At 38.8% G+C, this 27,689-nt stretch overlaps 2 protein-coding genes across 3 annotated transcripts in view; both read right to left on the reverse strand.

The window, feature by feature from the left end:
• CLTC (clathrin heavy chain) overlaps positions 1 to 9,328 on the reverse strand; it is a 61,549-nt gene extending 52,221 nt beyond the window's left edge. The window contains exon 1 of the mRNA XM_065896878.1: positions 9,073 to 9,328. Within this exon, the coding sequence (XP_065752950.1) occupies positions 9,073 to 9,114 (42 nt within the window). The 5' untranslated portion in view covers positions 9,115 to 9,328. The remainder of the gene's footprint in view (positions 1 to 9,072) is intronic.
• An 11,295-nt stretch (positions 9,329 to 20,623) lies between these two features.
• Positions 20,624 to 27,689, reverse strand: part of DHX40 (DEAH-box helicase 40) — a 51,913-nt gene continuing 44,847 nt past the window's right edge. Inside the window, exons 16-18 of one of the 2 annotated variants that reach the window (XM_065896669.1) lie at positions 23,854 to 23,923; positions 23,322 to 23,550; positions 20,624 to 21,910 (exon numbers count right to left, since the gene is read on the reverse strand). In XM_065896669.1, the coding sequence (XP_065752741.1) occupies positions 21,771 to 21,910; positions 23,322 to 23,550; positions 23,854 to 23,923 (439 nt within the window). In that variant the 3' untranslated portion in view covers positions 20,624 to 21,770. The remainder of the gene's footprint in view (positions 21,911 to 23,321; positions 23,551 to 23,853; positions 23,924 to 27,689) is intronic. The other variant, XM_065896671.1, reaches the window with a different exon arrangement.

Raw genomic sequence — 27,689 nt, forward strand, 5'->3', positions numbered from 1 at the left:
CTCTCCCGTTGTGGAGCACAGGCTCCGGATGCGCAGGCTCAGCGGCCATGGCTCACGGGCCTAGCCGCTCCGCGGCATGTGGGATCTTCCCGGACCGGGGCACGAACCCGTGTTCCCTGCATCGGCAGGTGGACTCTCAACCACTGCGCCACCAGGGAAGCCCAGGAGAATTTTTTTACTCTGGTCACTCCATATTGTTAAGTAATACATTCAGGAAGGAACCACAGTTGGAGACAGGAACTATAAGACTACTAGCTTTGGTAAACTATCAAGAGACTCAAAGAATTTTTCCTACTTGTAGCCAACTACTAACTGGAAAATTAAAAAACCTTTAAATGTAACTCGTTCTTTAAAAATAATAATCCAATAATTTGATGAAATATCACATATCAATTCTGACCAAGCTGCAGGGAAATACAGGGAAGTTTTTACAGCCCAAACCTTGCAGATAGGTATGACTCCCCAAGGTTATGCCCTTTCCTGTATAAATGCCATTCAGCTGGCACATAACAACTGAATGCTACCCAAGCTATGACTGGTTATGGAAATGCAATCTAAAGCAGGACACACGATTTAAGGGAGGGCAGAGCTACAAAGATTGGGAGAGAACACATGGAAGTAAAAAACACCAAATAGGGTATTCATTTTCCCAAGTAGACTATTCCCTGGTCATCCAAAAAAGCTTTTGATAGCTGCTGGAGAGAATGTGGAAATATTGCAACTCTCATATACTGCTGATGGGGATGTAAAGTGGTGTAGCTGCTGTGGAAAAAGTTGGGCAGTCCCTCAAAAAGTTAAAATATAGTTACCATATGACCCAACAATTCCACTCCTCGGTATATATCCAAAAGAACTAAAAATAGGTATTCAAACAAAAACCTGTAATGTTCGCAGCAGCACTATTCACGATACCCAACAGGTGGAAAGAATCCAAATGTTCATGGATCAATGAAAGGACAAATAAAATGTGGTATATCCATTCAATGGAGTATTATTCAGCCATAAATGAATAAAGTACTGATACATACTACATGGATAAACCTCAAACAGTATGCTTAGTGAAGGAAATTAGACAACAAAAGGTCACACATTGTATGATTCCATTTATAGGAACAGATAAATTCATAGAGACAGAAAGTATATTAGTGGTTGCTGGGGGATGGGAGGAGGGAGGAAGAAGACTGCTTAATGGATATGGAGTTTCCTTTTGGGGTAATGAAATGTCTTAGAACTAGATACAGGTGATGGTTGCAAAACACTGTGAACTTACTAAATACCACTATATTGTTCACTTTAAAATGGTTAATTTTAGATATGCTTAATATATAATTCATGTAGTCATTTGACAGTTTATATAGACATTTAAAATTATAAAATAACTCGGAAATGTTTTTCTACTCTTCATATTTCAGAAACCATTTTAAACTCTTCATGCGCATTTTTTACATCAGTGTCTTCATTAGCAGTGCAAAGTCATCTGCATTCCATCAAAGTGCTTTTTAAAAATTCATTATGGTACCATCATGGGAAATTTACAACATGCCTCAAATTTCTATTTCTGTATTAGGAGAGGTGTTTTTACACTTGTTTTTGGATTACAGTCTCCAGAAACACCTCCCTAATGGACTGGTTTATGAGTGAAATTTAAAATGTTTGCTTACAACATACAACAGTTGTAATTGTGAAGCCATACAGAGAGGAATAATTATTAGGTGTGTTAAATTTACCTCTTACCAACCCAGCTGATTTCAAGTCCATGGTAGCCTTCCCTGAACAGTGTTGTAGTATTCAATTCAAACAGAAGCAACTGTAAAGGACTCAGTAATACAGACACTTGCTAAGACTTTTAATATAAGGAAACTCTTTCCTGTGGAATATTTTATGGTTAAAAAAAGACACCTGCCTTAGATTTGCATAGTTCAATAGGAAAGAATGTGAAGTACTGCAGAGTTGGGAAAGAGATGGATTTTGTAAACCATGTTCTCCCTATAGGTTTATTTCCCTAATTATTAATCCTCAAATAATGAGATCTACCCAAAGTTAGTTTTTTGCCAAGCTGAACATATGTGGATAGTCTTTGGCTTCCCTCTGTCCACTTTAGTGGTTTTTAAGTCCTCTTTCTCAGATGAGCAGCTAGTCAGAAATAGATGAAGGCAACTCTCAACCCAATTCTCATTTTTCATCTACCATGATTCCCAGTTTCAACAGACGGGGGTCATTAAACACTGCAATCACCTTCCCTACTTCAGAAATGGACTGGATGTAGAAAATGAGAAGGAGAGAGTCTGGTGTAACTCTAAGATCGTGTCTTCAATAACTGGATAAATGGGTAATTTTTTCCTTGAGCATAGCATATATGTTCAACTCAACTGGATAAAGACAGACTCCCCTCCAGCATAGGGGCTAAGGATTAATATCTATATGGGCTAAGTATCATGATATAAATACAACCACATACTATAGGCTAACTTTACAACTGCCAGAAAGTATTGTTTTAAATATAATAAAAGAGGAAGTTGAGAAAAGCTAAAAAGATAAGAGCTCGGATTAAACATATGAAACATTTTCCACAACGGTATATTGCAGAATTTAAAATTTTTAACGTGACCATATGGTTTTAATGGACCCAGTTCCTATTCTTTCAAAAATAAGCTTTAAAATCTGCCGTACTTCAGGGGACTTCCCTGGTGGTCCAGCAGTTAAGACTCCGCGCTTCCAGTGCAGGGGGCACAGGTTCGATCCTGGTTAGGGAACTAAGATCCCACATGCTGCATGCCGCGGCCAAATAAATAAATAATAAAATCTGCTATACTTCAGAACTTAAAGAAAAGTCCTTACTTACCCAATGATTCAGAAAAGGAAGTACCAGTATTACTGGCAGTTCTGTCTCCAAAGCACAATCCTACAAATGTGTAACCATATTCCCCTCTACGGTTATGCTATTCAAACTGAGCAAGCATGTTCTACTCCCACTTTTCCCATCCTCCCTCCCCAAGCACAACAGTCTTCCTTGAGTTCTAGTCACATTTTACATTAGAATAAACACAAAAACATAAATAATACAGTAAAATAGAAAGCAGAAGTTTCCTGCTTTCACAAGTGGCTTCAGGCTGGAACATATTCACTCTCTTGTTACTAAGGAAAAGTCTAAGAGAAATTTGAGAAGTTTAGCCTTATGACAGGGATATAGATAATCTTGGTTATTACAAGTTAACCTGATTCCAATCATTCTGCACAATTTTTTAGTGGGAACTTGGATTAAAGCCCTTTAAAAAACATCATCTCAATAACCATTTAAGGCATAAGAAAATCCAGGTGTTGCTTCACTGGCCCCTAATTTTCTCATAAAAACTACTGACCTAAAAACATACTAGTAGAATGTATACATCAAAGAACACCACAGCATACATACAAATTATACAGATCATTCACCAAATGAGGCAATGTGCCACAATGAAAGAAGAGCAAATATTACCACCCACTCACTAGCTGTGTGACTCTACAGGTTAACTGCTATGAACTTCAGTTTCCCCATCTGCAAAATAAGGCTAACCCTACCTACCTGAAGGGATGTTCTTGCCAATCAAATGAGATCATGAACATAAAAGATTTAGCAGAGGTCTTGGCACACAGTAGGTGCTCAAATAGCTATAATGGTCAATTTATTCTGATCTTGTAGATTTCAGGACAATTAGGATTTGATGAGTAGTTATTCCCTCTGAACTAGGATAAACTATCATAAATTATGTAAACTATCTTAAATTATGTCTTTCATAACACAAAAGAAGAGACACAAAAATCTGAGTCTGACAGATGGGTTTTGCATAATACATTCAGATCCAAGCCTCCTGCCACCCCCTGAGTTAAGAGCATTAGCCTCAGGCACTTGGCCAAGTAACAGTGGGGGAAAAAAAGAAAAGATACCCAAGAACTGGAAACTTTGCTACGGCTTAGAATTTGATTTTATGAAATAGCTTTAGCATGGATATGTAAATTTTAAAAAACAGCCTTGTTCTAATATGAAGGACTAAAATATCAGCTATGAACTCACTTCCTATCTGAGAACATACACTTCTGCACTACCATCTTATAGGACATATAAATACTAACAAAGGCCTGACTGGCATTCCAGGTGGGTAATTTATCAGATGTGGTTTATCAGGAGTCTGACCAAGGAACACTAATTAAAGATGTACCAATGGCACATGTGAGCACTCATGGGCTATTATAAAAGATTAATTAAAATTTTTTCTTCCTTTTGAGCAGTTTCAGAGCAGAATCAATTTTGTGTCATATGAATATTTGTATTAAATCCTGCACAATATCAAACATTCAATAACATCCATGGTTACAATTATGTGTGGACAGTCTCTGCCAACTAATCAATGCAAGCACAAATGCAAGCTGCAGTCAGTTTTGTTCACCACTTTGTCCCGAGTGTAACATGATTGTTGATATATAGTAAATATTCAAATCTCAGGTGAGTACCAAATATTTATAAACCATAAAAATCTAGGTCTTAAATCTGCAAAATAAAATGTTGTCACTGGTTAAGAGATAGATACCTGAATAGAATATACTGGACAAAAATTATATAGCCAACAATCAATACCCTTCAAATGCTACACCAAGTACTTTCACATACATGATCTCAGACCTTCATGGTAACTTTGTGAGGTAGTACACATATTTTACAGAGAAAAAGGAGCAAGAGGTTAGTCTTAACCTGCCTTCTCCAATACTGTAGCGACATTTCACAAGCCACATGTGGTTCTGAGAACTTCAAATGTGGCTACTCTGACTGAATTTTCAAGTTTAAGTTAATTAAAATTAAATAGTAGTTCAAGTTTAAGTTAATTAAAATTAAATAGTAACTGATAATCGAGTCAATTATGGAAAACTTATGTTTGGAACAACCTACATATGCAAACCTGCTTTTTCAACTGTAAATTTTATGAAAGCTAAATACAGGTCAAATATATCCAATGAAAATAGGGTCTGAATTGAGATGTGCTCTAAGTGTAAAATACACAGCAGATTTTGAAAATTCAGTACCCCCCAAAAAGGAATGTAAAATATCTCATCTGAAAAGTTTATACTCATTGCATGGTGAAATTATAACATTTGGAGTACACTGAGTTAAATGAGACATTAATTTCACCTGTTTTTTACTTTTAATATGGCCACTGGAAAATGTAAAATTACAGATGTGGCTCATATTTTTCTACTGGATGGAACTGGTCTCAACAACCTCCAAACCCCTGATCTGTCTACTATACGGCATCATTAACCACATGTTAAACCAGAAGAGAAGTCACCTTCTCAGAGAAAAGTCCAACAGTTTAAAAAGCACACTAGGATACTAATAACTTCTCCTCTTAAGGTCAATCATTGTTTTTCTTCAAAATATTTAGTGTCAGAAGACCTAGGTTCAAATCCCACTCTGACAGGTTCCCTTGGGCACTAGTTTGAGTCTCACTTTCTCCTACTGTTCAAGAAGGATATCTGGGGGAATTAGGCGAAGACGTGGAAGCACCCAGCCACATTCATAGGACACAACAGACTCTCACAAGAAAGTCTGCTGCTCCTTCCATTCACTAGTCACTGTTCATCATCACTTCCCAAAAGAGACAATATTCAACCAACACTTTCTATTAGTGAATGTTTTAATTTTAGGTAACAAAATGTTCTAAACATATAAATATAGGTGGCCAGATAAATCTTCACTCTTAAAAAGCACATCAGAATGGCCTGTAATTGCGCAGTCCCATGTTGTAGTCAAAAGCTTCATGTAGCTATTTACATTTACATTAATTGAAAAGAAATAAAAGTAAAAATTTAGTCCCTCAGTCACAATAACCACATTTCAAGTGCTCAATATGCCTATGTAGCTAGTATAAATTTTCATCATGGAAGAAATTTCTATTGGATAGTAACTCTCAAAAAGCAAAAGCCACGCAGTAACAAAGACAGAAAAACATCCTGTTAAATATAATTCAAATATCATTAAGTTAAGGTTCCTGAAATCATGTATTTCACTGCACACCAAAATGAAAATGATTGTGATTCTACACACACAGTTTCATGCCTTAAATTATTTCCTAAACAGAGTGAAAGTACATTCACTAGAATTAGCCACACCCCTTTGAGTAAATTGACCATTAGGAAAATTCTGAAAACCTTGATACATCTTAAACTCGGAAGCTATTCCTAAAGTAGACTGCAACATAATTCCAAGCAGTATGCCTCTTCCAGGAAGTACGGTTAAGCATATAACATATCCCAGTAATAGCATTGCTTTCTCTTTGCAAATTAAAATAATCATAGCAAGAAACCCTACCATTGAATGCACAACACATTTATGGATCAAAGGGAAAAGAGCAGCGTTGGGAGATTTTTAATTTCAGACCCAAAGAACCCGGGAATACAGCAGAAGATGTCAATTGGCATAAAGATACTTAATAAGCCAAGAAATCAGAGTTGCAGGCAACACTATAGGTAGCCTAGGATTTTTTTCAGAACCTGCAATCCTAGCAAAATCTTGCTCAAATAGGCACTCATCTGTTCACTGCTATCAGCCTCAACATCCTAAAAAAGAAATAAAAACTCCTTTATAACTTAAAATATTAAGCTTCATTTGATGTAGTTCTGAGTCCTTGATGACAGACCCTTCAGTTGGCCAAAGTAGTTCCATGGTATAAAAATAAATTTATTTACAGTTCACGCTTTGAAGATTTCACAGGTTAACTCTACACGCAAGTTCCTCAATTCTTGTTCCCAATTTTTATCCTAAGTGTTTCAGAAAGTTTTCTGCTACTTAGCAAACTGGCAGGGGCTGAGAGGTCAAAGACCTAAGTTGCCAATTAAAATAATCCTTATTAATTTTTATACAGCAAGGGATAAAAATGAAAAGTCAGGAATTATATTATCCTGGAAGAGGCTGGTGACTGGGGCTCTGCACAATAATTAATCATTATCAGCTTGAGTACACAGTCACCAAAGCAAGCTTAAATTAAACTTAGTCATGGCATATATACTACTCCAAAAACCGAATTCTTCCAAGTTTATTTGCAAAGCAACTTTATACGCAACTCTTCAAGCATTTGAGAAGGAAATGGCTTCACTCAAGTGTCTGCAAAAACTCTGAACCACTTAGAAATCAGACCCATATTAAATCTGTCTTCAATCAGTGACATGGTTGGAGTCCAGTCTTTGGGATTATTCAACAACCTTGTCTCCTCATTAATAGAAATGCAAAACTATTGCTCAAACCACCACCAGTCAAGAAACAAGATTTACTAGTGGGCTATATCTGTTTTGTAAAGTAAACAGCAACTATAACTGCTTTTCTTGTGTATGATTTTACACACTTTTATCTGCAGGAAGATTATATTCCAGAAGCACTTTAGTGTCAGGACAAGGTTGTGTTTTCCCCTCACACTCAAAAACATTATTTTCCTAACACTCCACATTCAACAGAAGTAACCACAGCAATACAAATTTGGATGGAGCGTAAACAAAAACTTCTGTGTCCATTCTGTCACAATGTTTTTTAACCTTTTGTAAAATAGTGTTCTATTACATCAGATATCTGAAAACCAAAAATGACTGAATAAAGTACATTACTTAACTCATTTTTTGAGTAAAGATTTATAATTCATTACATTTCAAGACAAAGAAGCCTTGCTGATGCAAGCAAAGGTGATACCTGTAAAAAAAATGAAATCATGTTGATAACCAGAATATTAAACCTTTTAATTAACATTTACTTATTGTTATAACAATGGCAGAAAGTAAACAGCCTTCAATGGTAAAGTGTCCAAGAGGCCACTAGTATTAGTGTCATGTCAAACCACTGGCATCTCTTATCATTACGAATTAGTCCTTCAAATGACTGAGCTGAGACAGACCTCTTTAAGGAGGTAATTAGAAAGAAAGCATACTTTATTAATAAATTATTTCAGCCAAAGTAACACCAGGATTGGTGAACCAGGAAAATCAGAAGCTTAGAAGAGACTTAATTCAGTCAAGTCCTCCAATGATCACCTGCCTGGGCCCGCTACGGGCAAGCTGCCAGATAAGACAGTCTGTTGCCTACAGGATAATGCACCATGGGGAAGAACTCTAGAACCTACTAAAGGAAACCAATTACAGACCAAATAACCTTGCATATCTCAGGGCAGGTGTGCTCTATCCCTAGGGGTCGTTCAATATCATGCAATCCTGAGGAAAGTGCTCACGCCAAGCCAACTAGCTGCTCCAAAGACAACCTCTGAACAACTCTTTTCTCCCTTCTAGAGCCGAAGAGGGGATAAAAGCCGCACCATTCCCAGAGACATCAAGAAAGTGAAAAAAGGCGAGTCCCCTTAGGAACCTTGACCCCACGCACTCTGAAATTGACACCGCCCTGAGAAATACGTTCCCCCATTCTATCCTCTTTTTTTTCCTTCAGTGAGCTTCCCAGTTCCTACTGCCTCGGGGAAGGCAAGAGAGGAGCCACTGCCGTTCTCCGCATGCCCGGGGAAGGTGCCTTTCCCGTTGAGAGCCGCAGAGGGAGGAAGAAAAAAGGTTGCCTCTCCCCAACCCACCCGCGCCACAACTCCCGGGTGCAGACACGATGGGGGAAAGGGAAGAGGGCAATGGGAGGTGACAGCCTGCGCTGTCCTAGGGGAAGAGAATTCTTGCTCCGGAAGAAACGCGGGAGAACGCCCCCCCCCCCACGCCCCGCAACGTACCCAAATGAATGAACTGAATAAAACCGGGGTGGAAGGGTTATTATACGCAGTTCTTGCCATCCAGGAAGCGAAGATAGAGAGGCCTTCAAACCCAGGTATGGCCTCACTGCCCTATGCACCCCGACTCGCTTCCTTTCCACCCAAGCCCCACATCATTTAACCCTTCAAGCTTTCCAAGATAGTGCCCCATCCTCCATCTACCCCAGGAACCGATACCACCTCCACCACCATCCCCCCTCCCCCCCCGGTTCTCCTCTTTTTGCTTGGGCTCAGACTCCAGCTTCTTCCTTCCTACCTCCCTCTCTCCACAGCCCTCACTAGCTCGGACCCACCGCACCTGAAGATGCTCCTGAAAACGAATTGGCAGAATCTGGGCCATGGCGCTGTCGGGGGTGTGTGGTCTCCTCCTGTCACTGGGGCTGTGGGGCAGTGGCTGCCCGGGCTCTCCAAGGGAGAGGAGGAGAAGGGGGAGGGGGGAGGCTGGGCTCAGCAGGAGAGTCTCCGGGGACGCAGGAAACTGGCAGGCAGACGAAAGAGCTCAGGTCGGGGGCGGAGGCTCCAGGGTCCGCGAGAGCCGCAATGGCGGAACCGGGCGCAGCGCAGACTCCGGAAACGGTTTAGCCCTGCGGAAGGATCCTGGCGACAGAACTCCGCCCAGGTCACCTCACCCCCTCCGCCTTATGTACTCCTCCACGGAGCGCCGCGATGCACCGCAGCGCAGGAATTCGGAGCGTGGGGCGCAGGGCGCTGAGTACCTTGCTTACTGCTGCGACAAGGAGATAAATAGAGGAATCGGAGGGACTATTTTTTGTCTCATCACTTTCCCCAGCCGCCTGCTTTTCCCTCCCCCCCCTTTTTTTTTTCGCATTTTGCCACATCATGCGACTAGGGGCGACCAACGTCATTTCCGTGGGCGCTTTGGGTCTCACCCACGTACTTCCGGGTGCACGTGATGCTGGTCAAGAAAGGTCTGCTGATTGCTGCCGGAATGCAGAGCGAGTTCTAGGGAAGCGCGGCGTCTCCTGGGAATGAGGTGGCTGTAGGGCCGCCTTGAGGAATGGCGGTGCTGCTCCCTTTCCCAGTGGGCCCTGCGTATTTAAATGTAGTCCCTTACGAAGGGGACGTGGCGTGGGCAGATGGGCCCAGCCTCCCGCCCTCTCCGTGACTCAGGGAAACGGCCCCCCTGCAGAGCGCTCCTCCCCCGCCTAGTCTCATGTGGTGGGTGGTTTGTTATATCCCAGGGAGGGGGGCACTGAAACACTGAAATGGGGTTTAAAAATCCTATCTGTCCTTACGCACGCCCTTCTGAGGGTTGGAGAAGCTGACGCTTAGGTTCTAACAGAACTAGTAGTCTCTTGGGACGTTAAACAATTGACTCAGGGCAGTGAAGGCCATTTATGAGGGATCTCAAACTGGCCTTGTGATAGCCTTTCTTAACGTTTCGGACATTTTGGCGGATGTATATATATATATATGGGTCTAGCTGAGTAATAAATTTGGTGAAGAATTTGAGTGTCATAAATACGCTGAAGAATTGGACTAAAATTATAGCAGGATTTTTTTCCCAGCCATATCAATTAATGAGCCTCAAAGATTTAGATAATTAGGTTAAAGGTGGTTTGTAAAACCTTAATGTTTTTCCTCGGTGTGGCTAAAGTACACTCTTGGAGAAAGGGATTAACTATTAGCGCTGTATTTCAGTGGGACCTCCTCAACAGTGTAAACTAGCAGTGTTTGGGAATGCAAACGCTTCAAAGCTGGGGGCATCGTGTCTTCTAACAGCATTAAGGTATCTACGGTATTCATTATCGATTAATAATCTTACCAGTACTTTATTGCTAAAGTATAAGCTGTAATAATATTTCATAATAGCACAAATACAATAAAGCATAAAAGAATTTCGTTCCGTGCTTTTCATCTTAAAGAGATGTGACTGCTGTTCCAGAAAGATCCTGAGGAAGAATTCAAGTACACATTATTTTTAGTAACCTTTTCAGTTAAACAGAAAACTATTAGGTATACAATAATTTTGTGTGTTAAGCAGTTTTGCTGAGAATTTGCTTAATCATTTAAATTGCTTTTAATGTTTTTCCCAAAGTATACCTCACATACTGAGGGTGAGAGAATCTTTGGCAGTTAAGAGAGCAGACAGAGACTGTTGGGCAAAGAAAAGCCTTGCCACCATGTCATCAGAGTGAATATTTATGCTTGGCAAAATTTCATTATGTTTTGTTAAGGCAAATACTTAAAGATGTTCTGTATTCTGCAGCATTCGAAATGACCTTTCTAATACCACTTTAATAGTATAGCTACTTTGAATCTTTTTTGGAAGTATACAAATTCTAAATTAAAAATATAAAGGAGTTACTGTTTTATTACAGTTAAAGCAGTAGCTTAATCAAGTTACATTTCAATCTCAGAATCTGGGTTACAAGAGCTATATTATGAACTGGCCACCAAAATTTTCTTTCTTAATAACTGTCTTGCATTTTCAGACAGACCTGTAATTTTAAAGACGTTGAGAATCCCCAAAGCAATTGATTTTAGCTTGGATATTTGGTGTGGAATATCTAACCAAAACTGCACTGAGAGTGACTGCTGTGTCATCACACAGAAATCTAATGAATGCGTTGTTTTCAGAATCATTTAGAGAGAAGAAAAATAGATTACAGTATACCAGCTCATTTTGAACACTTTCCTTCAAATCAATAAATCCAAAAATTTTCAAGAGAAAAAAATGTACTAGATGATAAACGTTAAAAAAAAAACAACCAACCCAAAACCCAAACCGATGCCTTTTAAAGATTAATGATTTTGGCTGAGGTAATGAGAGAGCTTTTTATGGTAGCACACTGTTTTTGCTAAAGGTGTAGAGGCAGGACAAAAGGTTGTCAATACTTGGTTTAGAAGCCCAGAAGGCTGAATCATTGTTAACGGTTACCTGAACAGTAACTGAATGCCTTTGTTTTCAGGCACTACCTTAAGTTAGAGAAGGTAGAAAAAAAAAAAAGTCTTCTGGTTTATTAGGTTATCCAACTATGACAGTCTTTTAATAAGGCTATAAATGTATTATTATCATGGCTTTTGGTTTCAGAAAATGTTTTAGTAAAGTAGCCATGTTAATAAAATAAATCGTCAAATTCTTTGAATTTGAAGGTATTTTTAGCAGAATATTCAATAGTAGGTCCTTGCTCTGAGTCACAGCAAGTGCCATTAGCAAAAACTGCATTGCTCATCTGCTATTTTGAGGAATGCCAGTTTCTCAAAACCTATACAAGAAAACTTTATTGTGTCCCTAATTTTACATTTTATGCCAGGACCTGTTTTACATATATGTACATATATATATATCCTCCAATGGGAATGACACATCAGAAAAACTTTTCATTGTAGGATTCCTCTGTAGTTTTTCATCTTCAAGCAACCCTGGATTTAAGGCCCCTCCCTTTTAACTTGACCTTCTAAAAACAGCGTGAACTAGCTGCATTGCAAAAGCCACAAAGTAAAGGCGTTTCTCAAACATTAAGAGATTAATTTTAAAGCGGAAGTTTAAACCCAACCCACTGTACCAAATATTTAAAGTTCAGATTTTAATGAAACCAAGAGGGATATACTTTAGCATTACCTAAATAAGATGAGTGGTTTTGCCATTTAAACGGCAGCTTTGAGAAACATCTCAGCCCCCTAGGGCCACTGATATGAATCCCAGCAGGATTAGATAAAGACCCTATCAAAGGCCAATAAGTGGCTCAGGTATCAGTCAACATAAATAACCACTTTATTTTGGTCCTGTACAAGGCACTGATTATAGGCAAAGCTCACCCAAAAAGAACATTTACAAAGCAAGAAGAAAATTTTCACGGTCTTATTATTAGTATGAAATGGACCTTAACTTAAACTCAATTATCACTCACTGCTCAGGCTTGTGCTAAACCTAATTTATATACACAAGTTTTATAATGTGTCATGGACAGCAATAAGATCTGTAGTGAATCTATTCTGTGTCAGGATCAAGCATGTTCCAAGTGAACAGTCAAGACTAGCCCTGTGGAAATACAATCTGGAATCTAGCATATTATATAGGCCCCTCCCATGTTTTCTAAAGGTTAAATCAGATCCCAGCAGAGGAATGAAATAGCTCATAACATTACCTTAAAAAGTCATTTCAGAAAAGTTGGTTCAAATATAGTGATACACAGAGCTTTGGGGAAAGAAAAACCAGAAGAGTTATAACACTCCTGATCAACAGATGCTAGTCACAACATCCCTTTCAAATGGAAAAACAAAAGGTAAAAGAAGCTTGGAAGGGTCTACAGAATGAAAGGGCCATGAGGGCCAGGATGTGGGAATGATTGTTTTGGGCTATTTCCCCCCTCCTTTCTAAATATGTAGAACTGTCTCTTTTTACCTCCTGGAGTTATTACTGTCTCCAAAGCAGGGTAGAACCCACAAACATGTTCTGTCAGCAATCTTAAAATTCTGTCACACTCCAAGGACAGACAGTTCTACAAGTAGCAGTGCACCTATGCAGCCTTGTAATGCAGAAGAGAATATTAAGGACTGAGATTTGGTAAACAAAGTTTTCGTTAACTCAATAATAGCAAAGTCAAGGAAATATAATTTACTCGGTCAACAAACACTTCAGTACATAACAATGAAAAGTTAAATACTTAAATGTTAAAATCTTTTGAAAGGCTTTAAAAAATATTTTTATATGGGGAAATAAATTCTGAATCTTAAAGGCCTCAGGTTAATCACTGTGAAGTTTTGGTATACTACTCTTGCTAGTGTATATTTAGCCTGATCTCAATATGTACCAAATATAGGACACACGAGAAATTACTGTTTTTTAAATGCCTTATACCTCAGTGTGTCATGGCTGATAAAAGTGCATTATGTAAAACAAACCCAAAGCCTGTTTACTTCCTTTTCCTTGTTGCTCATATTCCAAATAACTGTGAGGTTTCTTTTTTTTTAATTAATTAATTTATTTATTTATGGCTGTGTTGGGTCTTCCTTTCCGTGCAAGGGCTTTCTCTAGTTGTGGCAAGCGGGGGTCACTCTTCATCGCGGTGCGCGGGCCTCTCACTATCGCGGCCTCTCTTGTTGCGGAGCACAGGCTCCAGACGCGCAGGCTCAGTAATTGTGGCTCACGGGCCCAGTTGCTCCGTGGCATGTGGGATCTTCCCAGACCAGGGCGCGAACCCGTGTCCCCTGCATTTGGCAGGCAGATTCTCAACCACTGTGCCACCAGGGAAGCCCCAACTGTGAGTTTAATGTTGTACAGTGTACAACCATATAATTACTGTTCATTCCATGACACTCCAGTAATGAAAAATACACCGACCTTATTTTTTTCCTACATATTTACTGATTTAAATTTTATTTTTCTTTTCTAAGCCAGCCCTATTAGCACCAAAAGGCATGAAAAGGTCTCTAGGTTATGCCACTTTATAAAGTTGGTCACTCAAATATAAAGCTTTCCTCAGGGTGAGAACTAACCTGATAAAGACAGTCCTTTATTGTCTCCATATTTTGGGTCTATCAAGCTAAGCCATCAGATCAGATATAGAGATAAGATTATACTCTTCATTACTGCAGAGGCCTTAAAAATACCATTTCTTGAATGGGAACTAGATGGAGTAGCAAACTAGCACACAATGGCAGTCTATAAGTGCTGCACACTGTAAAAAGAAATCCCCAGTCCAAGCTGACTTTCAAATTTTTCTATCTGCAAGAATGAGTGGCACTCAAATTATGCTTCATATGACCTATTTAGTGTTAACCCTAGTTACAGAATTGGAAACCTCAAAACCCTTCATTTTTTAAAAGCCCTTCTCAAGGTGACACTGATCATCTTTCCACTGTTTATCTCTTATTCCTCTCTCCAACCACACAAATTCTGTCTCCTTTTTCATTCTAGTCCAAGTCCTACCCTTACTTAAAAACTCACCTTAAAATCTATTTACCCTACTTAAGCTATTATAGCATTTATCAACTATACTACCTATTTAATTTGAAGCCCAGGCCAACTTATGTTGTTAGTAATCACACCTGGAGTTAGCACAACAATCATTTATAAATACCAACCATATACAAAAAGCACCAAATTGTGCTAGGCTGTATTTTGGGTTATCCCATCTTATTTCTTATGATTTAGCTGAGAACCAAGTAATATTACGTTGAGAAACACATGTTAGATTTTATCTGGACAAATAATATGATTCTTCTCTTTGAAAAATCTTCAATAGCTTCACAAGTTATTTTTTTATATAAATTTATTTATTTTTTGGCTGAGTTGGGTCTTCGTTGCTGTGCACGGGCTTTCTCTAGTTGCGGCGAGCAGGGGCCACTCTTTGTTGAGGTGCGCGGGCTTTTCATTGTGGTAGCTTCTCTTTGTTGAGGAGCATAGGCTCTAGGCACACGGGCTGCAGTAGTTGTGGCACACGGGCTTAGTTGATCCGCGGCGTGTGGGATCTTCCCGGACCAGGGCTCAAACCCATGTCCCCTGCATTGGCAGGCAGATTCTTAACCACTGTGCCACCAGGGAAGTCCCCACAAGAGTTTTATATTATTCATATTTTCAGGTTAAAGGAGCAGCGAACAAGTAATACAGGTTACTTTGAAAATCTTTGCGAGAATACAGATTACAAATTAAATTTTTTGATTCCTGACATGTTCAATCCTGTCAGCTCTGCTATAAAGAAAAGAAAAAGTTGGGAATTCCCTGGCGGTCCAGTGGTTAGGACTCGGTGCTTTCGCTCCTGTGCCCCGGGTTCGATCCCTGGTCAGGAAACTAAGATCCCACGAGCTTCGTGGCGTGGCATGCATAAATAAATAAATAAATAAATAAAAATAAATAAATGAAAAAGTAAAAACCAAAAAAATTCAGTATTTCATGAAGTTAAGATCTTTTCTTTCAATTGAAATAATTTGAATTAGAATGGGTTCGTGAAAAGTAGCTTTTCTGGAATAAAGTGCAAGTGGTGAAAAATAAAATCAAAAAAATATTTCCTGGGGCTCCCCTGGTGGCGCAGTGGTTGAGAGTCCGCCTGCCGATGCAGGGGACACGGGTTCGTGCCCCGGTCCGGGAAGATCCCACATGCCGCGGAGTGGCTGGGCCCGTGAGCCATGGCCGCTGAGCCTGCGCGTCCGGAGCCTGTGCTCCGCAATGGTAGAGGCCACAGCAGTGAGAGAGGCCCGCGTACCGCAAAAAAAAGAAAAAAGAATATTTCCTGACATGTGAAAATTATATGAAATTCAAATTTCATTGTCCATAAAGTTTTATTGGAACACAGCCATATCCATTTGTTTATGTACTGTCTATGGCTACTTTTATACTACAACAGCACAGTAGCTGCAACAGAGACTGTATGCCTCGAAAGTCTAAAATACTTACTATCTGGACCTATCAAATTCAAATCAGTTAATTTCATTAATTTCATTTCTTGTAGACAATTTAAGGAAAAAGAGCTGAATATCTAAATATGTAAATCAACATAATAATGAGGCACTTTTTTGTCTATAATTACGAAAACATTTTTGAGGGACCACAAGACAGGTAAGACAGTACAGTACAGTAAGACAGGTACTTTACAACATTGCTGTTAGGAATGTAAAGTAGTTCATCTGTTCTGCAGAGTAGGCAACAGGAGTCTCAAAAATCGCTTTCACTGATGTAAAGAATTCGACCATAAGAACATATCACAGTTTCATTTCCCTATTGATAGCTACGTATATAATTTTCAATTTTTTACTGCTAGAAACAATGAAGTATATAACATTTTAATAAATGCTGTATGTAACATAAATCATCAAACTGATTCTAAATCTATAGGAGTCAAATTTTACTAGAAACAGAGTATTTTATATACTCTCAGAGTTCCTAGGATATAAATTTAAAGTTGGGCTTGGGCTTCCCTGGTGGCACAGTGGTTGAGAGTCCGCCTGCCAATGCAGGGGGCACGGGTTCGTGTCCCGGTCCGGGAAGATCCCACATGCCGTGGAGCGGCTGGGCCCGTGAGCCATGGCCGCTAGGCCTGCGTGTCCGGAGCCTGTGCTCCTCAACGGGAGAGGTCACATCAGTGAGAGGCTCACGTACCGCAAAAAAAAAAAAATAAAGTTGGGCTTGCTGGGTCACAGGTTGTGCACATCTTCACTTTTACTAGATATTGCCAAAATGTTCTCTAAAATAAAAGCAATTTATCCTATGACAACACTTTTTAGGCATATATTAATTGTTGCTAATCCGATGGAAAAGAATGGCATCTCACTTATTTTCAACTGCATTACCCGAATTACTAGTAAGATTCAGTATTTTATTTATTGACCATTCAATGTTTCCTTTTATAAAATGACTGACCATGTCTTTTGACCATTTTTCTGTGATAACATTCATCTTCATTTGTTTCTTTTTGTTTCATTTAGTAATTTAAAGGTGAATCATTCTTTTAAGAACAGACTTTTCCATAATCACTACCTTTTCCTCCAAGACTCCTTCTCCTTCTTAACTGGATCCAGTATTCCTCCCATACTACTTTTCTCACAACCCTCTCAGTAGAAATCAATTCTTCTTATCAACACCATTGTCACAGGGCTTCCCTGGTAGCGCAGTGGTTGAGAATCCGCCTGCCAATGCAGGGGACACAGGTTCGACCCCTGGTCCGGGAAGATCCCACATGCCGTGGAGCAACTAAGCTCACGCGCCACAACTACTGAGCCTGTGCTCTAGAGCCCATGAGCCACAACTACTGAGCCCGTGTGCCCGTGTGCCACAACTACTAAGCCTGTGCTCTAGAGCCCATGAGCCACAACAACTGAGCTCGCATGCTGCAACTACTGAAGCCCGTGTGCCTAGAGCCCGTGCTCCGCAATGAGAAGCCACCGCAATGAGAAGCCCGCACACTGCAACGAAGAGTAGCCCCCGCTCGCCGCAACTAGAGAAAGCCCGCGCACAGCAGCGAAGACCCACCACAGCCAAAAATAAGTAAATAAAATAAATTTATTAAAAAAACAAAAAAATACCATTGTCACAATTACCTTAAAGATGTAATGATGGCATTCCCCTCCAACAAATTCATATATAGTACAAAGTAAGTCCAAATTCCATAGTTTGGCTTTCAAAGCCTTCCATAATCTGTCCTCAACCAATATTTTCAACCTATTATTCTATTTATGCTCAATGCACCAAATAAACTAGACTGTTTGCCACCCCTCTCAAATACCCCCTGGGCTTTCTAATTCTCTGTCTTGATTTACGCTGTTCCTAGCAACCAAGTGTTTATTGGAAATTCTTCTCCGAGGAAAGCTCTTCCTTACAATATAATGTCAACAAATAAATACAGTTGACCCTTCAACAACTCGGTGTTTAGGGGTGCTCACCCTCCCAGTATTCGAAAATCCTCATATAACTTTACAGTCAGACCTCCATATCAATGGTTTTGCATCCTCAGATTCAATCAACCACAGATCATGTAGTACAATACTATACTACATATTCATTGAAAAAAAAAAAACGTATAACTGGACCCACGCAGTTCAAACCCATGTTGTTCAAGGATCACCTGTATAGGAAAAAAAAAAAAAAAGCACCATTTTGCAACCATAAGAATAAACTCATTCAGACAAGAATCATCAGTTGATGATAAAAACAGAGGGTAATAATTTATAAGGAACAGGCTATTTCACATAATCTCAAAGTATCCCTCCCACAAATTACTTATTAATTATAAGAGTAACTAGACTTGGGACTTCCCTGGTGGCACAGTGGTTAAGAATCCGCTCGCCAATGCAGGGGACACAGGTTTGAGGCCTGGTCCAGGAAGATCCCACATGCCATGGAGCAACTAAGCCTGTGTGCCACAACTACTGAAGCCCATGCACCTAGAGCCCGTGCTCCACAACAAGAGAAGCCACCACAATGAGAGGCCTGTGCACTGCAACGACGAGTGCCCCCCCCCCACTCACCACAACTAGAGAGGGCCTGAGTGCAGCAACAAAGACCCAACGCAGCCAAAAATAAATAAATTAATAATAATAAAAAAGAGAGTAACTAGACTAAAGAAATCAAAAACATCCTAACCAATTAATCAAAATTAATATCAGCAATAAGGGGCAAACACCATGTACCTCCAGATTTGATGCCTTGGGAAAGACACTGTATCACTTAACGCAGTATTCCAGTCACAAATGCAAAACCATGAGGAAACATTAGAGAAATCCAAATTGAGGATATACTATAAAATAACTAACCTGTATTATTAAAAAATGTCAAAACTGTTATTCAAATGTTAAATGTGAAAGACAAAAAATACATGTAGGCAAGGACATGGAGAAAAGGGAACCCTTGTACACTGCTGGTGGGAATGTAAGTTGGTACAGCCACTATGGAAAACAGTATGGAGGTTCCTCAATAAATTAAAAATAGAACAGCCATACACCTAGCAATTCCACTTCTGGGTATTTTTCTGAAGAAAACACTAATTTGAAAAACTATATGCAACCCTATGTTCATTGCAGCATTGTTTATAATAGCCAAGATATGGAAGCAACCTAAGTATCTATTGATGGATGAATGGATTAAGAAGATGTGGTATATATATTTGCAATGGAGTATTAGCCATAAAAAAAAAAAAGAAAGAAACCTTTCCACTTGCAACAACATGAATGGACCTAGAGGGTATTATGCTAAGTGAAATAAGTCAGAGAACGACAAATACCGTATGATTTTACTTATATGTGGAATCTGAAAAATAAAACAAATGAACAAACATAAAACAGAAAGAGTCATAGATACAGAGAACAAACAGGTGGCTGCCAGAGGAGAAGGAGGAGTAGGGGGATGAGTGAAATAGGTGAGGGAGACCAAGAGGTACACTCTTCAGGTCTGTACCTTCAGAGGTACAAAATAAATGAGTCATCGGGATGAAATGTACACCATGGGGAATACAGTCAATAATATTGTAATATCTATGTATGGTGACAGATGGTAACTAGACTTATTGTGATGATCATTTGGCAATGTATAGAAATATCAAATCACTGTGTTGTGCACCTGGAAATAACACAGCGTTGTAGGTCAATTTACTCCAGTTTACTTTTTAAATTATTTTTTAATTGAAGTATAGTTGATTTACAATGTTTCAGGTGTACAGCAAAGTAATTCAACTATATATACATACATATATATTCTTTTTCACATTCTTTTCCATTATAGGTTATTATAAGATACTGAATATAGTTCCCTGTGCTATACAGCAGGTCCTTATTGTTTACCTACTTTATATATAGTAGTGTGTGTCTGTTAATCCCAAATTCCCTACACTTCAATTTTAAAAAATGTTAAATGTGAAAGACAAAGACAGAAGACCTTTTCTAGATTAAAGGAGATTAAATACAATACACAATTCTTGACTGGATCCTGAACTGGGGGAAAATGCTATAAAGGACATGATTGGGAAAACTGATGAAATTATAGATATAGACTATAGATTTAGAATGTGTGCTTAATAAAAACTTACTGAAATAAAAGAGCTGTAATTCCAAGAATCCACATACACCCCTACCACGTCTAAGGAAATGCACTGATACATACCTGGGAAGAGAAACTGATAGGACTAATGTGCTGAAACAGTGTCTTGAGCACTGAAGGTTAGAAGAACAAATTAACAATGCTAGGAATGTTCCAAGAAACCATCACCATTCACCTTACTTCAAGAACAAACATGGATTTGGGTCCTCATGTGATTTTTCAATAAAGACTTCAAGTTTCTAATATTGAACAGAAAATTGTTTAGACGCCAAAGGAAGTAACTGCGAAAGAGTGAGTTATTAAAATTTTAAATTCTTAAATTTTACAGAAAATATCTAAAAACACACATTATACTGCCTTTTGAATTTGAACGACACTAATAGCTTTATTTAACAAACATTGACTACTATGTGCAAAGCACTGTGCTAGGTGCCATGAAAGATACAAAGATGAAAAAGACATAGTCCCTGCCCACAAGGAGCGTATAATCTAGTGGGGGAGACAGACAAATACACAAATAACTAGAATACAAGGCAGTAAACAACAGAGTGGACAAGTGCTGAGTGTGGCCTGAGTGTGATACTAACTAGCCTCAAGGTTCCAATTTGAAACACTGGTGATGCAGTGTTGGCTGCTTTGAAAATCCCATTTCAAGATCGGCGTAATAGATGTTTAAATGGTCCTACCCAAGCTGCTGGAGGCAAGAGAGTAGGCCAGGTGGAAGGGCTGTTTGAAACACTGTCACACCTACATACATGGTGCTGATACAAGTATGTAGGGACAGCTAAAAAAAAGAACATATATATATCATCTGTCCTTTGGTTAATGGCTATAGCTACTGTTTTAAACAATATACTTTTATATAAAAAGGAATTTGTATAATCCCAGAAAAATCAACTTAAGGATTAATATTAATTCAAAAAAGAATCTTGCCATAGGCAATTTTCTTATTTACTAATTGATTAAGTCTTTTCTCTAAGTATCTATAAAGCTCTGTAGCAATTAAACGGTTAGACATCTAAGTATTGCTCAGTAAAAACCTCTTTTATGTTCAGCCTTCAGAAGGAAATGGTCACATACCTGATAACCTGATATAATACTATTCTAATAGCAACAAGAAGGCCTTAAAGAGATTTAAGGAAAATAATTTTTAATGCTTCAATGCAAATGGAATACACGCTGATTAAATACAATTCAATGTTCTTTGAAAATATCTCACTGACAGCATTTGATACCAGTTAAGGCCAGCAAAATTGAAGTGAGGAAAATATCACATATATTGTCTTTCATTGGTTTCATATATTATTTCCTATGACTATGGCAGCTCAATCTTTTCTTTGAAAATTCCATTTATTGGTACTGATGAGCTTTGATTTGCTTTTAACTCGTATGCTAAAAACAGCTGCTGACCAATTCCTCTTGGTAGTGCTGTCTGACATAAATGGCAAAGCAGAAGCACATTTTCTGGCTGCTTTTCCTACTTCCTGAATTGGAGGGTTCACTGCTTAGCCTGTTTCCTTCAGGGTGTCACTGTGATCCTGGGACCTCTGCTGCTTTCTCTCAAGGAAACGAGCACGTGCGTCTGATATGGATTTATCATCATTTCTTCTTTGCATTTTCTTTAGGACTTCTTTTGGTATTCCATCTGAAAACATTACAAATTAATCCAATAAAATTTTAGTTTTGAGTTTCAGTATTAGAAATGTTAAGAGAAAGAGATGCTCTGATTTTTTAATGTTAAGGGGAAAAGAAGGAAATTAAATTTTGCCCTTTCAAAAGAAATGATATAATTGATGGATAAAAATAAGAGCATAAAAGGACTTCCCAAGTGGTCCAGTGGCTAAAACTCTGCACACCCAGTGCAGGCGGCCAGGGTTCGATCCCTGGTCAGGGAACTAGATCCCACGTGCTGCAACTAAAAAGATCCTGCGTGCCACAACTAAGACCTGGCGCAGCCAAATGAATGAATGAATGAATGAATGAATAAATAAATAAATAAATAAAATAAGAGCATAGAGGTCTGAGGAGTCAGAAAAATTGACCCTAAGTCAAACATGTAGTGTGGTTATACACTACAAAAAAACAGAGTAGTTAACATTTCCAATGACCTTGGGCAAAATTCCCCACCATTCTATTTCTCGGTGATGTTAAATAAGGATAATACAATTTGCTCCATCAATCAGCCTCAAAAAGCTTTACTGAAAAGCTCTTTTTATATGTGAGCTGAGAATTAAGCTTTCTGTCCTAGTTCAGTACCACAACAGTTTATGCCTCACTAGGGACCTAACATTTCAAGGAAAAATCTCCTGGAAAAAAAAAAGGATGTTCTGCAGTAATAATCCACAAAATTTTATAAACAAAATAAAAATAGTAAAGCACCACTGGGAAGCAATATGGCATAATAGTTAAGAGTAGAGGCCACAGAGTCAAATTCCTTGGATTCAAAATCCAGATTCACCAAATATTAGCTTTGGGATTGTCAGCAAATTATTGTATACTGCTAAGTATTTCCTCATCTATAAAGTAGGGATATGCAGTTACTTCACAGAGTTATTTTAACTATTTAATGGGGTAATGCAAGTTGTTAGCATGTGGCAAAAAAGTTCAATAGATATTGTTATTAATAATGTTGTTGGGGCTTCCCTGATGGCGCAGTGGTTGAGAGTCCACCTGCCAATGCAGGGGACACGGGTTCGTGCCCCGGTCCAGGAAGATCCCACATGCCGTGGAGCGGCTAGGCTCGTGAGCCATGGCTGCTGGGCCTGCGCGTCCGGAGCCTGTGCTCTGCAACGGGAGAGGCCACAAGAAGTGAGAGGCCCGAGAAATGCAAAAAATAATAATAATAATAATTAAAATAATAATAATGTTGTTGAACAGAGGGGTTAAGGAAAACATGATTAACTGGAAGGAAAGAAGGAAGTCAAAGTAAGTCTGAGACTCATGACAACTCTTTGCTTTTCTGAGGAGACAGAGCCAGAATCTAAGCTCTGTAACAGTTTTTCTGTAATTATATGAGAATTTGGACACTTATGCTCTAGAACAAGCGATTCACTCACCCTTTAGATGCTTTACATTTTCCTTATTGGTCCACCTCCTTCTCGCATCTTCTCTCATTTCACGTCGGGCCACACTGCTCAAATCATGTGCATTAAATTCATGCAACTTGGGTAACAAGTCTCTCACCCATTCATAACGGATTGGACACACAATTCTTGCGTAGACTTTGGTGGTAACTAATACCTCGTGGAAAATGATCCATTCAAGTTTGGTTTCCTGTTCATGAAGCTACACAAAAGAATTCATTTAAGGATGATAATTCAATAACCTGCCTTATTGCACATTAGACCAACCAAATACCAACAGCCCAAACTCTTCTGAATTCATTTCTATATTCTTCAATCAAACAGGAGGCATAGGCCAACCAATACCTTTATGTAATATAGATATATGCTAAACTTATCCTCCAAAGAGAAAAGTAGAAGACGTCTGTATATTATTTATTCCTATACCTTTACAAAAAGGAAGAAATTCCTACACCTTCCTTTACAAAAGGAAATTTCTTCCTTTTATTAAAAACAAGGTACTTACTGCTGAGGAAGGATGAATGTGAACTGGGCTTCCACGCCCATCCATTGTGCAAAACGTTCTCCCAACAGACCTAAGAACCAAAAAACCAAAGGATAAAGACAAGAACAGTAAAAGCAATGAAATAAGTTTAGAGCACTTAATAAGTTTCACTGTAGAGCACTAATGATGAAAAATTATATGTTCTACTACAAAGATTGCTATAAGCAGAGGTTTATATTTATTCAACTGTCACTATAACTTCTCTACCAATTGATCTCTTTTTCTTAATCAATTAATTAATTAATTTTTGGCTGCATTGGGTTTTCATTGCTCCGCGCAGGTTTTCTCAAGTTGCAGCGAGTGGGGGCTACTCTTTGCTGTGTGCACGTGCTTCTCATCGCAGTGGCTTTTCTTGTTGTGGAGCACAGGCTCTAGGTGTGTGGGCTTTAGTAGTTGTGGCACATGGGCTCAGTAGTTGCGGCTCATGGGCTCTAGAGCACAGGCTCAGTAGTTGTGGCACACGGGCTTAGCTGCTCCGCGACATGTGGGATCTTCCCAGACCAGGGCTCAAACCCGTGTCTCCTGCATTGGCAGGCAGATTCTTAACCACTGCGCCACCAGGGAAGTCCCCTCTACCAATTCATCTTAAAACTAATGATACAGGGAATTCCCGGCAGTCCGGTGGTTAGGACTCTGTGCTCTCACTGCCAAGGACCTGGGTTTGATCCCTGGTTGGGGAACTAAAACTCCACAAGCTGCGCAGTGCAGCCAAAAAAAAAAAAAAGAACTAATGATACAACTTAAATAGTCATTTTAATTAAGTATAAACATTTCTGGTCAATAAATAGCAATATTAACAATAATATTGTATTTGTGCTTGAGAATTTCCAAAATGCTTTCATAATAAAACCTCAAATAAGCCTATGAGTTTTGAGAGCCAGGTACTTTATTAAAAGCTCAAAACTGAGATTCAAATAAATTAGATAGCTTTCTCAAGTCAAAGAGCTAATGTATGATGAGGCAAGTCCTAAACATAGGTCTTCTGACTTAAATACAGTATTCTTCACATTATATTATGCTACATCTCCTTTCAAGGGTATAGGTAATTTTCACTATTCTAAAATGCGATAATTAGAGCAGAAGCAAGAAGAACTATAGTCCTGCAGCCTGTGGAACAACAACCACATTCACGGAAAGATGGACAAGATGAAAATGCAGAGGGCTATGTACCAGATGAAGGAACAAGATAAAACCCCAGAAAAACAACTAAATGAAGTGGAGATAGGCAACCTTCCAGGAAAAGAATTCAGAATAATGATAGTGAAGATGATCCAGGACCTCAGAAAAAGAATGGAGGCAAAGATCAAGAAGATGCAAGAAATGTTTAACAAAGACCTAGAAGAATTAAAGAACAAACAAACAGATATGAACAATACAATAACTGAAATGAAAAATACGCTATAAGGAATCAATAGCAGAATAACTGAGGCAGAAGAACGGATAAGTGAACTGGAAGACAGAATGATGGAATTCACTGCCATGGAACAGAAAAAGAAACAAGAATGAAAAGAAATGAAGACAGCCTAAGAGACCTCTGGGACAACACTAAACACAAAAACATTCGCATTATAGGGGTCCCAGAAGGAGAGAGAGAGAGAAAGGACCCGAGAAAATATTTGAAGAGATAATAGTCAAAAACTTCCCTAACGTGGGAAAGGAAATAGTCACCCAAGTCCAGGAAGCTCAGAGTCCCATACAGGACAAACCCAAGGAGAAACACACCAAGACACACAGCAATCAAACTGGTAAAAATTAAAGACAAAGAAAAATTATTGAAAGCAGCAAGGGAAAAACGAAAAATAACATACAAGGGAACTGGCATAAGGTTAACAGCTGATTTCTCAGCAGAAACTCTACAAGCCAAAAGTGAGTAGCATGACTGTGATGAAAGGGAAGAGCCTACAACAAAGGTTACTCTATCTGGCAAGGATCTCATTCAGATTCGACAGAGAAATGAAAAGCTTTACAGACAAGCAAAAGCTAAGAGAATTCAGCACCACCAAACCAGCTATACAACAAACGCTAAAGGAAACTTCTCCAAGTGAGAAACACAAGAGAAGAAAAGGACCTACACAAACAAACCCATGACAATTAAGAAAATGGTAACAGGAACATACATATCGATAATTACCTTAAACATGAATGGATTAAATGCTCCAACCAAAAGATACAGGCTCACTGAATGGATACCAAAACAAGACCCATATATATGCTGTCTACAAGAGACCCACTTCAGACCTAGGGACACATACAGACTGAAAGTGAAGGGATGGAAAAAGATATTCCATGCAAATGGAAATCAAAAGAAAGAAAGCTGGAATAGCAATACTCATACCAGATAAAACAGACTTTAAAATAAAGAATGTTACAAGAGACAAGGAAAGACACTACATAATGATCAAGGGATCAATCCAAGAAGATATAACAATTATAAATATATATGCACCCAACATAGAAGCACCTCAATACATAAGGCAACTGCTCACAGCCATAAAAGAGGAAATCGACAGTAACACAATAATAGTGGGGCACTTTGACATCTCACTTACACCAATGGACAGATCATCTGAACAGAAAATTAATAAGGAAACACAAGCTTCAAATGACACAACAGACCAGATAGATTTAATTGATATTTATAGGACATTCCATCCAAAAACAGCAGATTACACTTTCTTCTCAAGTGTGCATGTAACATTCTCCAGGATAGATCACATTTTGGGTCACAAATCAAGCCTCAGTAAATTTAAGAAAACTGAAATCATATCAAACATCTTTTCTGACCACAACGCTATGAGATTAGAAATCAATTACAGGGAAAAAAAACGTAAAAAACACAAACACATGGAGGCTAAATAACATGTTACTAAATAACCAAGAGATCACTGAAGAAATCAGAGAGGAAATCAAAAAATACCTAGAGACAAATGACAGTGAAAACACGATGATCCAAAACCTATGGGATGCGGCAAAAGCAGTTCTAAGATGGAAGTTTATACCAATACAAGCCTATCTCAAGAAACAGGAAAAATCTCAAACAATCTAACCATACTAAAGGAATTAGAGAAAGAAGAACAAACAAAACCCAAAGTTAGCAGAAGGAAAGAAATCAATGAAATAGAAACAAAGAAATCAATAGCAAAGATCAATAAAACTAAAACCTGGTTCTTTGAGAAGATAAACAAAATTGATAAACCATTACCCAGATTCACCATGAAAAAGAGGGAGAGGGCTCAAATCAATAAAATTAGAAATGGAAAAGGAGAACAGACACCACAGAAATACAGAGCATCCTAAGAGACTACTACAAGCAACTCCATGCCAATAAAATGGACAACCTGGAAAAAATGGACAAATTCTTAGAAAGGTATAACCTTCCAAAACTGAACCTGGAAGAAATAGAAAATATGAACAGATCAATCACAAGTGATGAAATTGAAACTGTGATTAAAAATCTTCCAACAAACAAAAGTCCAGGACTAGATGCCGTCACAGATGAATTCTATCAAACATTTAGAGTAGAGCTAACACCCAACCTCTTCAAACTCTTCCAAAAAATTGCAGAGGAAGGAACACTCCCAAACTCATTCTATGAGGCCACCATCACCCTGATACCAAAACCAGACAAAGATGTCACAAAGAATGAAAACTACAGGCCAATATCACTGATGAACATAGATGCAACAATCCTCAACAAAATACCAGCAAGCAGAATCCAACAACACATTAAAAGGATCATACACCATGATCAAGCGGGATTTATCCCAGGGATGCAAGGATTCTTCAATATAGGCAAA

This window comes from Phocoena phocoena, chromosome 19 (assembly GCF_963924675.1).
Source record: "Phocoena phocoena chromosome 19, mPhoPho1.1, whole genome shotgun sequence".
NCBI lineage: Eukaryota > Metazoa > Chordata > Mammalia > Artiodactyla > Phocoenidae > Phocoena > Phocoena phocoena.